Source organism: Ranitomeya imitator, chromosome 2, assembly GCF_032444005.1.
Source record: "Ranitomeya imitator isolate aRanImi1 chromosome 2, aRanImi1.pri, whole genome shotgun sequence".
In the NCBI taxonomy this organism is placed as follows: domain Eukaryota; kingdom Metazoa; phylum Chordata; class Amphibia; order Anura; family Dendrobatidae; genus Ranitomeya; species Ranitomeya imitator.
This window is the reverse complement of record NC_091283.1, coordinates 32,885,279-32,900,940: the sequence shown is the minus strand read 5'-3', so window position 1 is coordinate 32,900,940 and position 15,662 is coordinate 32,885,279. Positions and strand designations below refer to the sequence as shown.

Genomic DNA, 15,662 nt, shown 5'->3' with positions numbered 1-15,662 from the left:
CACATACGGCAGCAGTGGCTCAGTATTGGGGTATCAGGTGTAGTAATAGGGACACATACGGCAGCAGAGGCTCAGTATTGGGGTATCAGGTGCAGTAATAGGGACACATACGGCAGCAGAGGCTCAGTATTGGGGTATCAGGTGCAGTAATAGGGACACATATGGCAGCAGCGGATCAGTATTGGGTTATCAGGGGCAGTAATAGGGACACATACGGCAGCAGTGGCTCAGTATTGGGGTATCAGGTGAAGTAATAGGGACACATACGGCAGCAGAGGCTCAGTATTGGGGTATCAGGTGCAGTAATAGGGACACATACGGCAGCAGAGGCTCAGTATTGGGGTATCAGGTGCAGTAATAGGGACACATATGGCAGCAGCGGATCAGTATTGGGTTATCAGGGGCAGTAATAGGGACACATACGGCAGCAGTGGCTCAGTATTGGGGTATCAGGTGAAGTAATAGGGACACATATGGCAGCAGCGGCTCAGTATTGGGGTATCAGGTGAAGTAATAGGGACACATACGGCAGCAGCGGCTCAGTATTGGGGTATCAGGTGCAGTAATAGGGACACATACGGCAGCAGCGGCTCAGTATTGGGGTATCAGGTGAAGTAATAGGGACACATACGGCAGCAGCGGCTCAGTATTGGGGTATCAGGTGCAGTAATAGGGACACATACGGCAGCAGCGGCTCAGTATTGGGGTATCAGGTGCAGTAATAGGGACACATACGGCAGCAGCGGCTCAGTATTGGGGTATCAGGTGAAGTAATAGGGACACATACAGCAGCAGAGGCTCAGTATTGGGGTATCAGGTGCAGTAATAGGGACACATACGGCAGCAGCGGCTCAATATTGGGGTATCGGGGCAGTAATAGGGACAAATATGGCAGCAGAGGCTCAGTATTAGGGTATCAGGTACAGTAATAGGGACACATACGGCAGCAGCAGCTCAGTATTGGGGTATCAGGGGCAGTAATAGGGACACATACGGCAGCAGCGGCTCAGTATTAGGGTATCGGGCAGTAATAGGGTCACATACGGCAGCAGCGGCTCAGTATTAGGGTATCGGGCAGTAATAGGGACACATACGGCAGCAGTGGCTCAGTATTGGGGTATCGGGGCAGTAATAGGGACACATATGGCAGCAGAGGCTCAGTATTGGGGTATCGGGCAGTAATAGAGACACATACGGCAGCAGCGGCTCAGTATTGGGGTATTAGTAGGATGAGGAGTTTGTGCAGGTTGGGAATAGATGGTGTTGGGGCTGGAATGTGAGAAGTGAAATGTGTCTTTGTTGTATTCTCTGCAGACGAGTCGTTGCTGGAAGAAGTTGTCATGTCGGTCTGGGCCAGATGGAAAAGACGGGAAAAGTGAACGATTTCATCAGAAAGGATGTCAGCGGTAAGACATTATCTGTAACTGTGCTGTGATCTCTTATATGTTCTGTAGGGCTGGTATCTACCACTGACCATATGGCGGTAATATCAATATTGGTCTTTATATAGAGATTATCTTCAATAACATCGCTGTCATCTGCTGAGTTTCTCCTCCACTATTATGGTGTGTGTCAACTAGTTGTAATCAAGGTTACCTTGTTAGGGCCCACTCAGAAGCTTCGTCCCCCCGACAGCATGTGAAATTGATTGTCAGTCAGTGTTGCTTCCTAAGTGGACAGTTTGATTTCACAGAAGTTTGATTTACTTGGAGTTATATTCTGTTGTTTAAGTGTTCCCTTTATTTTTTTTTGAGCAGTGTATATTCTTGTAGGATTCCGAGCTGTTTTTCTGATAATGAATCCCAAATTTTATTGAGTTACCGGCATACTGACTGCCGGCAGCCTCTGCGAGGTTCTAACTCTTAGCTTCCCTTCCACCCCTCGAAATAAGCACATAATTCCCAACAGTTCCATTTTTCGTAAGACTGTGTTTTTTTTTTTGTTGTAATCCGCCGGAAGAAGGAGCCACTGTGCTCTGGAAGCTTGCAAACTTATTATTTTCTGGTTAGCCAATAAAGGTATCACTCCTAGAATACTTATGTCATCATTGGGCAGAAAAGTATTCACATCGATTTTTCTGGCTAACATGGTACCACAATACAATTTGTTATTGTACATTAGTGATGCATACACAAAGTAAATGTTGGCCAACAAAGGTGTGAGACTGAACAATGCCTGTGGCTGACCAAGGTGTGAGATCGAGCAACTCAATGGCAGACCAAAGTGTGAAAGTTAAACAGTTTTCCTACAAACCCAGTGTCTTAGGTAAATTATTCCCGACCAGTTCACCTCCCACAGCTGTTACATTTGTAGGTGTATTTTTTAATGAACATATGTCTTGGTGACCTGTGTTCATACTGCTGTGGTGGAAGCAAAGCTGAACTTTGAGATCATGAAAAACGTACCAAAAACTGCTCCAAAACATGCGTTTTTGACGCTGCTTCTTTTCTGCCAAGAGTGCAGGGTTTGCTGCAGAAAAAAAAGCAGCAAAAATGACTAGTGTGAACTTAGCCTGACATGCAAAAGGCACAATAAGAGCAAAGAAGGAGAGATGGGTAAAACATACATGATTTTTTCAGATAAAAACAATATGGTGACTGTCAGTACTTGCCGGCAGCATAAGGAAATGAAGACTATTGTAATGTGTGTTAACACAAAGTATCGCTTGACCGTTTTTATCAATCAATCATGATCCTGATCCGGTCATTTATTGCATCGAATGTAAGATTTGCGATATGAAAAATGTTGGATGAACCAATATAAAGCTTAAAAAAGAAAAAGAAGTATAGCAGAACATCTCCAGAACATCAATAGTAAGAAAAATAGAACATTCTCCAGTGCGGTAAAACACATTGTACATGAACATGATGGCAGTACAGCTAGTCTGATTTTCAGTGTTTGAAAGGTTAAAAGCCCAAATAAAAGAGGAAATTGTCAAAAAGAAAACACCTTAGAGACATTCTGGATTCTTAGACTGGAAACCAAACAACCAAAAGACAGAAATTATAGGAAAGACTCGTTATTTATTGAATCAAGTCCAATATATGAATTGATAATTGCTGTTCGAAACGCGTTGGGTACGAGCAGTCACAAGTGTTTTTATGGCTCTTTTTTATCGCTGCACATGTGAAAATAAGGAAAAAACTACATACATTTTTATATTTTTTTTCGCCAAATAGATACGATATAAGTAATAAAATCTTTGATTCATTATTTTTTCTATTTGTTGTATTGCCCCACGTGATTGTTTCATGTTTCTTTTAAAAAGTGTTTCTTTAAACATATTTTACTGTGATACCTTCTATACTCTATGGTTAGGAGTGACAGTAATTCCAGAAACGCGTTAGAGGTAGTGATGAGCGAATATACTCGTTACTCGAGATTTCTCGAGCACGCTCGGGGGTCCTCCGAGTATTTTTTAATGCTCGGAGATTTCGTTTTTATTGCTGCAGCTGAATGATTTACATCTCTTAGCCATCTTGATTACATGTGGGGGTTCCCTAGCAACCAGGCAACCCCCACATGTACTTATGCTGGCTAACAGATGTAAATCATTCAGCTGCGGCAAGAAAAACTAAAACTCCGAGCACTAAAAATACTCAGAGGACCCCCGAGCGTGCTAGAGAAATCTCGAGTAACGAATATATTCGCTCATCACTAGTTAGGAGTTTTGTTTACCTGAATAATGTCTCCTTTTTATACATTTTTTAGAAGATAACTGTGCCTATATTCCTTGTTTTTCACTTTACATGATATAAATTGCTATTGCTCAATACTTATATTTACTTTACATTCTTGTTGGCAATAGCAGCCTCTTTATTATAGATGTTTTACTCTATGTGCGATGCATCATGCGTATTATCTGCTATTGTTTATGCTGACATAAGACATCACTTTACCATATCGGAGCATCAGACCGTCATTAAACTTTCTCCTTTTTATTACATCTACTCATTGCAGCTGAATCTCCTCCTCTTACAATCAGTTTAGTACAACATATGGTCTTTCTGCCCCTGCGATGACATCAGCTGAATCATATACATCAACCAGTCAGCAACAAATACAGTTGGGGTTGGTGGATACCGCCCCTGTTATACCATAAGTTCAACAACTTCACACAAGCGGGTCATTCCCTCACTGTCGTCTTGTGAAGGTGAAGTGAATGATTGTCTTCCACCTTAGTGGTTGACGTCACCCACAATATTTATCCTCACTCCACGACACAGACAGGGCCACTGCTTTCTACAATGCCACTCTTGCATCAGCTATTGACACGGTTGCCCCTCTCATCCATGGCAGAGTGCGACGTATCAATAGACAACCTTGGCACAATAACACCACTAAAAAGCTACGGCAACTGTCCTGGGTTGTGGAGCGGCGTTGGAAGAAAACACACTTGCAAGGCGACCTCACTGCATTCAAACAGGCAACACTCACTTTTAAATCTGCTCTCACCTCTGCTAAACAGGCCTACTTTACAACCCTCGTATCTTCCCTATCCTACAACCCCAAACAGTTATTCAAAACCTTTAACTCCCTCCTCCGCCCCCCACTGCCCCCTCCAACCTCACTCATCTCTGCTGAGGACTTTGCCACACACTTTAAAAATAAGATCGACCAGACAAGGCAAGTCTTCATTGTTCAACCACCACAACCCCTTTGTATACCAGACCAATGCCCAAACCCCATAACCTCCCTATCCAACATCACTGAATGGGAGCTTAATTGTCTTCTCTCCAAATCGTACATCACCACCTGTGCGCTCGACCCCATCCCATCCCTAACCCACCACTTCAACCTATCACTATCTTCTGGCACCTTCCCTTCTGCTTTCAAACATGCCACAATCACGTATATCCTTAAAAAGCCAACCCTCGATCCAACTGCTATGTTCAGCTATCGCCCAATATCACTGCTCCCATTTGCTTCCAAACTCCTGGAGCAGCACGTCCACGCTGAACTTTCCTCCCACCTCTCATCTAACTTGCTCTTTGACAATCTACAATCTGGTTTCCGCCCCCATCACTCAACTGAGACAGCCCTGACCAAAATCACTAACGACCTACTTACCGCAAAAGCTAATGGACAATACTCTGTACTCCTCCTTCTAGACCTGTCCTCTGCTTTTGACAGTTGACCACTGCCTCCTACAGATCCTCTCCTCCTTTGGCATCAAAGACTTTGCCCTATCCTGGATCTCCTCATACCTTTCCAACCGCACATTCAGCGTCTCCCACTCCCACACTACCTCCTCATCCCACCCTATCTCTGTTGGAGTACCCCAAGGCTCTGTTCTAGGACCCCTACTCTTCTCAATCTATACACTTGGCTTGGGACAACTCATAAAGTCCCATGGATTCCAGTACCACCTTTATGCTGATGACACTCAGATTTACCTCTCTGGCCCAGACGTCACCGCTCTGCTGTCCAGAATCCCAGAGTGCCTATCAGCCATATCCTCCTTCTTCTCCTCTCGCTTCCTCAAACTCAATGTGGACAAATCTGAACTCATCATTTTTCCCCCATCCCATAGATCTTCCTTACCTGACCTATCTATCGCAATCAATGACATCATGCTTTCCCCCGTACCGGAAGTACGCTTCGAATCTGCCCTGTCCTTCAAACCACACATCGAAGCTCTTTCCACCTCCTGTTGCTTCCAGCTCAAAAATATCTCCAGAATCCGTCCTTTCCTCAACCATCAATCTACTAGAATACTTGTGCTTGCCCTCATCATCTCCCGCCTTGACTACTACCTCTCCAGTCCATCCTTAACTCTGCTGCAAGACTAATTCATCTCTCTCCTCGCTACTCCTCTGCAAATCTCTTCACTGGCTCCAATTCCCTCAGCGTATCCAGTTCAAATTACTAATACTGACCTACAAAGCCATCCACAACCTGTCTCCTCCATATGTCTCTGAACTAATCTCCCGATATCTTCCCTCACGTGATCTCCGGTCCTCCCAAGACCCCCTTCTCTCCTCCACACTTATCCGCTCCTCACCCAACCGCCTCCAAGACTTCTCTCGAATATCCCCCATCCTCTGGAATTCTTTGCCCCAACACGTCCGACTATCAACCACATTCGGATGCTTCAGACGGAACCTGAAAACCAATCTCTTCAGGAAAGCCTACAGCCTGCACTGACCCCGCTGCCTCCTCATCACTACCGAAGCTACCGCCTCACCAACACCGGAGCTCCTGCAACCCTCAAGCTACTGTCTCCTTCCCCATAATCCTGTAGAATGTAAGTCCGCAAGGGCAGGGTCCTCGCCCCTCTGTATCAGTCTGTCATTGTTAGTTTGTTTACTGTAAGTGATATCTGTAACTTGTATGTAACCCCTTCTCATGTACAGCACCATGGAATCAATGGTGCTATATAAATAAATAATAATAATATTAGGCATAAGTATTTTGACTAAAACGCATGCTATCCTCAGAGGAGTTGTGCCTTTATGAACTTATGAGCAACCTATTGGGCACCTGTTTCTCATCTTGAGGAGTTATTGTGTAGACTCCTGACATACTACTTTTGGACCCCACTTTTTGTCTCCCGATGAACCCTTAATCTTTCTTGGAGAAAATGCATCAGGATAAGGGAAATAATATTTGATATAAATATATGTCAAGGGTAGGTAGACTTGTCGATTTACACCTGTGTGAATTATCCCTGATAGAGTAAGATAAGTAAGAAGGTTCATGTCTTCAGTTCTGCCAAATCTCGGTTATTGTCTACTTGTTCTCATAATAACAATAGCCAGGGCTGCCACTAGAAATTTCGGGGCCCCATACTGGCAAAATTTTCAGGGACCCCTTGAGACTCCGCCCAGGCTCCACCCCAGCCCCGCCTCCACGCTCCACCCCTCGAACTGTCCACAGTCCCACCGCTCTCTCTTGGAAAAACTCCACTTCTCACCTATCACACATTAACAGTTCCCATCACCAGATCACACATATAACCGGCAGCTTTTGTTTTGGCCAAAAGATTTTTTAAGCCGTTACCATAACACGGTAGACACTTTTGGCCGGGCCCTACTCTACTGTAACCTATTAAATATTTGTTAAAATATGCAATACAATTTAGGTATATTTTATTTATTTTTCAATGTTTAAAATGACCAATAATATCACATACAAGGAACAAATACCACAACACCATGTCCAGACCACATATTACCACCACAGTGATCGAATAATATCACATACTAGGAACAAATACCACAACACCATGACCAGCCCACATATTACCACCACAAAGTGACCGAATACTACAATTCTGATCAGAAATTTAAAAAAAGCACCATACTATCACCATAAGTGCCATTATACACAGGAGATCTGTACTTAGTATGCAGTGTCTGTGTACAGATAATACAGTGATCACTAGTGAAATTATACACAGGAGCTCTGTATATAGTATACAGTGTATAGTGTCAGTGTATAGGTAACACACTGACTCACCAGTGACGTCTCTAGGTGAATTCCTTTATCTTTCATCCAGCACAGACCGCCATCATTTCATCCAGCCAGAGCTCGTCTCTGCAGGAAATAACACAGTTATCTCGAGCGCCGCTTGTAGAATACATTACTTAATTTTTCACAACTTCTACATTACACCACATGAAGAAAAAGAGGCAACATAGTGTCACTCTGCACAGTAACAGGACCGCCCCCTCATTTAAAACAGTATACTCAAAAAATAAAATAAATACATCACTGCAGTAATAATATCCCTAAATTAGCCCCTATGGTAATAATATTCCCCATCCTGGCCACCGTGTGTCTCATTCCTGGCGTCAGCCATATGTTCTCCCATCCTGCCCTCATGAGTATCCATTCTGCCCCATATGATCTCCCCATCCTGCCCCATATGATCGCCCCATGTGATCTCTCCATCCGGCCCCATCTGTCTCCATCATATCCATCCTGCCCCATGATCCTGCACGATCTGTCTCCAATTCTGCCCCCAGTGTCTCCAATCATGCCCCATGTCTCCATTCTGCACCCTATGTCTCCAACCATGCCCGTGTCTGCAATTCTGCCACTTGTCTCCAATTATGCCCCCTGTGTCTCCATTCTGCCCCATCTGTCTCCAATCCTCCCCATCTGTCTCCAGTCATGCCCCCATGTCTTTCATCCTGCCCCGTGTCTCCAATCATGCCCCGTATCTCCATTCTGCCCCGTGTCTCGCATTCTGCCCCAATGTCCAGCATTCTGCCCCAATGTCCAGCATTCTGCCCCTGGGTCTCACAGTCTGCCCCTGTCACTGTGTCCAGCATTCTGCCCCACTGTGTGCCCAGCATTCTGCCCCACTGTGTGCCCAGCATTTCTGCCCCACTGTGTCCAGCATTCTGCCCCCCGGGCTCCCCTGGATCGCCGATCTCAAAGAAAAAAAAACCCACGAGTTCTTACCTGGCCGTGCTCCTGCGCCGGGTGAAGATCCCTCCAGGCTCCACACAGACGCAGTCGCCGGGCCCGGCGGCTGACAATGACGTCAGACGCCGGCGAGTGCGCACTGCGGCCCTATTCAGCTGCCAGCCTCAGACTGGCTGGCGGCTGTTAACCTTTGACGTGCGGGCGCGTCAATAGTGTGCCGCAGCGCCTGCACGGGGGGCCCGGTGAGCAGATGAAACGGGGCCCGATGCGGGCCCTCTCTGCTCACCGGGCCCCATACGCCAGTCATTGCTGTAATGCCCTGATGGCGGCCCTGACAATAGCACACAGACCTGAAGAGGGTTGTGACTAAGCTGGATGGCCGCAGAAGGTGTCTTTTACGTATGATACAGCTATGAATTATTTTGCTATTTTTTATGAACCACCTAAATTTATGGATAGAACATTTTTATATTCATGAAACCTATAAATACCGTATACGAACATTCCAGGTGTAAGCTGTGGAAGAAATCTATGGGCTGTTGGTGGCTGGATATGAAAGGTCCACCTAAATTTAGAGGACCTAATTGTAGCTATTATTCACTATGGCAAACTGATGAAGGTCTTGAATCCTCAACCCTAATTTCCAATGCACAACATAACATATTTAGAAAAAAATTTTCCCCAATTTTAGCACCCCACTTAAAGAAGTTTTCTAGTTGAAGGAGTTGACCATCTCAGTCTTGAAAGGAGTTCACCAGGACCAAGGCTCTTTTTCAAAGCCCTTTTCACATCTTTATTCTTTAGGCTATAGATCATTGGATTTAGCAAAGGAACTGCAGCCGTGTTAAACAGAGCAAAAATTTTCTTGGACTCCAAAGTGCTACTTAGGTTTGGTGTCAGATATTGTCCGAAAAGTGTTGTGTACAGCAATATGACCACTGCAAGGTGTGAGGAACATGTGTAGAAGGCCTTTAATCTTCCAGAGCTGGTACGTATCCTTAGTATGGCATGTATGATAAATATGTAGGACACAAACGTTAGGAGAAATGGTGTCAGGATTATGGGAAATAGTCCTTCTATGAAAAAGAGCATTTCAACAAATGTGGTGTCTTCACATGAAATTCTTATCACAGGAATTATATCACAGAAGAAGTGATTGATCTCAATGGAGAAATAGCAAGAAAAACTATAAACCGTCCCAACAGGAGGAAGAACTTGCAAAAATCCCAAAATCCAACAGACGGCAGCCAAAATTCCGCATGTCCTAGAGTTCATAATCAAGTGATATTGTAAAGGTTTACAGATGGCCACATAGCGGTCATAACTCATGGCTGTCAAGACTGCCAGCTCAAGACCTTCTAAGGACCCAAACATGTACATCTGAGCCATGCAAGCAAAGAAAGAAACTCTTTTATCTCCAACGATGAAATTTGTAAGGATCTTATGCAAGGAAACTGAAGAACAACCGATATCTACTATGGACAAGTTGCCCAAGAAGAAATACATGGGGGTGTGGAGATGAGAGTCTCTGCAAGCAATGAGAATGGTCAAGTTCCCAGATATAGTGATGAGATAAATCAGGAGAACCAGTAAGAAGATCAGAAGCTCCAAATGCGGGTCATCCGATATGCCCTTAATGATGAAATATGTGACTGATGTCTGGTTTGTTTGCATTGTGGCCAAGCTCACGTCAAGTATCTGAAGAATCAATATTTCGTGTTTTTATTCGTGGACACTGGCATTAGATCATGACATTAGAATACCCTCTGTTAATAATATTACCAAAGTACCTTTCATTTTCATTTAGTTCGTTTTCTGCCTATGTAATTATATTACGGTAAGCGTCCATTTTTGCTAAACTTACCAATAACCTCTACTTACATCGGTCCAATCTGCTTTTTTGTTAAAATATGCAATACAATTTAGGTATATTTTATTTATTTTTCAATGTTTAAAATGACCAATAATATCACATACAAGGAACAAATACCACAACACCATGTCCAGACCACATATTACCACCACAGTGATCGAATAATATCACATACTAGGAACAAATACCACAACACCATGACCAGCCCACATATTACCACCACAAAGTGACCGAATACTACAATTCTGATCAGAAATTTAAAAAAAGCACCATACTATCACCATAAGTGCCATTATACACAGGAGATCTGTACTTAGTATGCAGTGTCTGTGTACAGATAATACAGTGATCACTAGTGAAATTATACACAGGAGCTCTGTATATAGTATACAGTGTATAGTGTCAGTGTATAGGTAACACACTGACTCACCAGTGACGTCTCTAGGTGAATTCCTTTATCTTTCATCCAGCACAGACCGCCATCATTTCATCCAGCCAGAGCTCGTCTCTGCAGGAAATAACACAGTTATTTTGAGCGCCGCTTGTAGAATACATTACTTAATTTTTCACAACTTCTACATTACACCACATGAAGAAAAAGAGGCAACATAGTGTCACTCTGCACAGTAACAGGACCGCCCCCTCATTTAAAACAGTATACTCAAAAAATAAAATAAATACATCACTGCAGTAATAATATCCCTAAATTAGCCCCTATGGTAATAATATTCCCCATCCTGGCCACCGTGTGTCTCATTCCTGGCGTCAGCCATATGTTCTCCCATCCTGCCCTCATGAGTATCCATTCTGCCCCATATGACCTCCCCATCCTGCCCCATATGATCGCCCCATGTGATCTCTCCATCCGGCCCCATCTGTCTCCATCATATCCATCCTGCCCCATGATCCTGCACGATCTGTCTCCAATTCTGCCCCCAGTGTCTCCAATCATGCCCCATGTCTCCATTCTGCACCCTATGTCTCCAACCATGCCCGTGTCTGCAATTCTGCCACTTGTCTCCAATTATGCCCCCTGTGTCTCCATTCTGCCCCATCTGTCTCCAATCCTCCCCATCTGTCTCCAGTCATGCCCCCATGTCTTTCATCCTGCCCCGTGTCTCCAATCATGCCCCGTATCTCCATTCTGCCCCGTGTCTCGCATTCTGCCCCAATGTCCAGCATTCTGCCCCAATGTCCAGCATTCTGCCCCTGGGTCTCACAGTCTGCCCCTGTCACTGTGTCCAGCATTCTGCCCCACTGTGTGCCCAGCATTCTGCCCCACTGTGTGCCCAGCATTTCTGCCCCACTGTGTCCAGCATTCTGCCCCCCGGGCTCCCCTGGATCGCCGATCTCAAAGAAAAAAAAACCCACGAGTTCTTACCTGGCCGTGCTCCTGCGCCGGGTGAAGATCCCTCCAGGCTCCACACAGACGCAGTCGCCGGGCCCGGCGGCTGACAATGACGTCAGACGCCGGCGAGTGCGCACTGCGGCCCTATTCAGCTGCCAGCCTCAGACTGGCTGGCGGCTGTTAACCTTTGACGTGCGGGCGCGTCAATAGTGTGCCGCAGCGCCTGCACGGGGGGCCCGGTGAGCAGATGAAACGGGGCCCGATGCGGGCCCTCTCTGCTCACCGGGCCCCATACGCCAGTCATTGCTGTAATGCCCTGATGGCGGCCCTGACAATAGCACACAGACCTGAAGAGGGTTGTGACTAAGCTGGATGGCCGCAGAAGGTGTCTTTTACGTATGATACAGCTATGAATTATTTTGCTATTTTTTATGAACCACCTAAATTTATGGATAGAACATTTTTATATTCATGAAACCTATAAATACCGTATACGAACATTCCAGGTGTAAGCTGTGGAAGAAATCTATGGGCTGTTGGTGGCTGGATATGAAAGGTCCACCTAAATTTAGAGGACCTAATTGTAGCTATTATTCACTATGGCAAACTGATGAAGGTCTTGAATCCTCAACCCTAATTTCCAATGCACAACATAACATATTTAGAAAAAAATTTTCCCCAATTTTAGCACCCCACTTAAAGAAGTTTTCTAGTTGAAGGAGTTGACCATCTCAGTCTTGAAAGGAGTTCACCAGGACCAAGGCTCTTTTTCAAAGCCCTTTTCACATCTTTATTCTTTAGGCTATAGATCATTGGATTTAGCAAAGGAACTGCAGCCGTGTTAAACAGAGCAAAAATTTTCTTGGACTCCAAAGTGCTACTTAGGTTTGGTGTCAGATATTGTCCGAAAAGTGTTGTGTACAGCAATATGACCACTGCAAGGTGTGAGGAACATGTGTAGAAGGCCTTTAATCTTCCAGAGCTGGTACGTATCCTTAGTATGGCATGTATGATAAATATGTAGGACACAAACGTTAGGAGAAATGGTGTCAGGATTATGGGAAATAGTCCTTCTATGAAAAAGAGCATTTCAACAAATGTGGTGTCTTCACATGAAATTCTTATCACAGGAATTATATCACAGAAGAAGTGATTGATCTCAATGGAGAAATAGCAAGAAAAACTATAAACCGTCCCAACAGGAGGAAGAACTTGCAAAAATCCCAAAATCCAACAGACGGCAGCCAAAATTCCGCATGTCCTAGAGTTCATAATCAAGTGATATTGTAAAGGTTTACAGATGGCCACATAGCGGTCATAACTCATGGCTGTCAAGACTGCCAGCTCAAGACCTTCTAAGGACCCAAACATGTACATCTGAGCCATGCAAGCAAAGAAAGAAACTCTTTTATCTCCAACGATGAAATTTGTAAGGATCTTATGCAAGGAAACTGAAGAACAACCGATATCTACTATGGACAAGTTGCCCAAGAAGAAATACATGGGGGTGTGGAGATGAGGGTCTCTGCAAGCAATGAGAATGGTCAAGTTCCCAGATATAGTGATGAGATAAATCAGGAGAACCAGTAAGAAGATCAGAAGCTCCAAATGCGGGTCATCCGATATGCCCTTAATGATGAAATATGTGACTGATGTCTGGTTTGTTTGCATTGTGGCCAAGCTCACGTCAAGTATCTGAAGAATCAATATTTCGTGTTTTTATTCGTGGACACTGGCATTAGATCATGACATTAGAATACCCTCTGTTAATAATATTACCAAAGTACCTTTCATTTTCATTTAGTTCGTTTTCTGCCTATGTAATTATATTACGGTAAGCGTCCATTTTTGCTAAACTTACCAATAACCTCTACTTACATCGGTCCAATCTGCTTTTTTCCTTTATTGGATATAGAGATATTTGGACTTCTGCGGCGCCCCCTGTAGCCTCTTCCGTAGTAGCTGACCATATAACCCAGATGCTTATAAATATCTGCCTACACTTATAGCCTTTATTTTATGATAATTAATCCCTTGGAATTTACTCATAATTAACCTTACACTTAATTGGCAATTAAGGAACGGTTACATTAATCTTAGATACTTTTTTGTCTTCCATGATAAACATTCAGGTGTCTATTCTCTTGGGTCTGTGACATTGCAGCAAAGAAAACCATCTGTAAATTACAACTGAAGTCGTAAAAAAATATATATTTTTCTAATTTTGAATAGGTCAATTATTTTGTGCTGATCAATATATTTTCCTGTAGGATTCAGAGATCTAATTTTCTGATAATGAATCCAACATTCTGTTGAGTTACCGGCATACTGACTGCCGGCAGCCTCTGCGAGATTCCAAATCTTAGCTTCCCTTCCACCCCTCGAAATAAGCACATGATTCCCAACTGTTCCATTTTTCATAAGACTGTCCCATATATTGAATTACATAAACATAAAAGGGGTACGTCTTTTGAAGTTTTAAAGGGGGCCTGACCTCTGGTTATTATTTAGTTATTTTACTTGCTTGTACAGCACCGTTAATTCCACAGCACTTTACAGACATCATCATTGCTGTCCCCAATGGGTCTATCACTATTTCTTTGGCAGGTCGGAGAAAACCAGAGTAAACCCACTGTGACAGGGACACTGGTGTCGTGCATGAGGAGAGATATGTGTCGCAAAGATTGCTTTCCTGCGTGATGTGAAAGCCATAAGTGTTTTCTCCGGCATGATATGTGCTGAGAGCAATCCAGTAGCTATATGGGCCTGGCTTTCATGGTGGGTAGGTCAGACATGGTCGGGACGTCTACCCAACATATCTCCTCCTCCTAGGGTGTGGCTGGAGGGAATTAAATGTCCAACTAGTTGTTTTTCTTCTCTGTCTGTGTTGTGAGGAGGAAGGAAGCCTCCATACTTAAGCTCCTGTGAGAGCTGCCATAAGTGTTGTCCCAGAAGTACTGGGCAAGACTGTATAAACGTTTTACTTTTTTTTGAGCCAGACAGGATGTTTTCTGTTATCAGTTTGGGTTCCTGGTTTATGATGCAATAAACCACCCAGAGTCTTTAACCAAATGTGGTCCTGTGTCTACCTCGAGGAGCAGCTAAGCGTGTCAACCCCTCACACCACACAAGTACTGGATGAACATAGAAACTCCTGCAGATGTTGTCCTTGGTGAGCCATGACTCAAGGATCCCACTGTTGCAAAGAAACGCTGCTAACAACTAAGCCACTATGCCGTCTGTGGTTTCTGAGCCACCAAGCCGTCTGTGGTTTCTGAGCCACGATGCCGTCTGTGGTTTCTGAGCCACTAAGCCGTCTGTGGTTTCTGAGCCACGATGCCGTCTGTGGTTTCTGAGCCACCATGCCGTCTGTGGTTTCTGAGCCACCATGCCATCTGTGGTTTCTGAGCCACCATGCCGTCTGTGGTTTCTGAGCCACCATGCCGTCTGTGGTTTCTGAGCCACCATGCCGTCTGTGGTTTCTGAGCCACCATGCCGTCTGTGGTTTCTGAGCCACCATGCCGTCTGTGGTTTCTGAGCCACCATGCCGTCTGTGGTTTCTGAGCCACCATGCCGTCTGTGGTTTCTGAGCCACCATGCCGTCTGTGGTTTCTGAGCCACCATGCCATCTGTGGTTTCTGAGCCACCATGCCGTCTGTGGTTTCTGAGCCACCATGCCATCTGGCTTGACTAGAGTTGTAAGTATCCAATCAGTTGGAATTTGAGATGACTAAATTGGTTCAAAGTGAATCAAATTTGCCTCAAATTTTTACAGAAAATTCTGATTCACCCTAATACAAAAATTTTCTGTGATTCTCTTTCTTTGAAATGAGCTTAAATGACAACTGTCTGGTCATTAAATTGCTAGATTGTAGAGGGCCAGGAAAGACAGACAATGTCTCCTTATGCATTGTCCTACATTCTGCGGCGGCTCTTCCTGCACTCATGATGTCTCAGATGACACATGCTAAATGGAACAGACAACAGGTAGTCTGACTGTCATTAGGTACCGGGATGAGATTCTCAGACCCATTGTTAGGACATATCCAGGTGCAGTGGGCCCTG

The 15,662-nt window shown here is 44.4% G+C and overlaps 2 protein-coding genes across 2 annotated transcripts; both read right to left on the bottom strand.

Moving 5' to 3' along the window:
- Nucleotides 1-9,075: 9,075 nt before the first annotated feature.
- On the bottom strand, nucleotides 9,076-10,050 carry LOC138666193 (olfactory receptor 6C1-like). Its single transcript, XM_069754432.1, has one exon. It carries the CDS (start codon nucleotides 10,048-10,050, stop codon nucleotides 9,076-9,078), a length of 975 nt encoding a protein of 324 aa, XP_069610533.1.
- Nucleotides 10,051-12,293: 2,243 nt separating this feature from the next.
- On the bottom strand, nucleotides 12,294-13,268 carry LOC138666191 (olfactory receptor 8D1-like). The gene has a single exon (XM_069754431.1). It carries the CDS (start codon nucleotides 13,266-13,268, stop codon nucleotides 12,294-12,296), a length of 975 nt encoding a protein of 324 aa, XP_069610532.1.
- Nucleotides 13,269-15,662: the final 2,394 nt, after the last annotated feature.

Bases quoted from the DNA above. Each gene is read 5' to 3' on its own strand.
- LOC138666193 (XM_069754432.1), bottom strand. From the start codon at position 10,050: ATGCAAACAAACCAGACATCAGTCACATATTTCATCATTAAGGGCATA.
- LOC138666191 (XM_069754431.1), bottom strand. From the start codon at position 13,268: ATGCAAACAAACCAGACATCAGTCACATATTTCATCATTAAGGGCATA.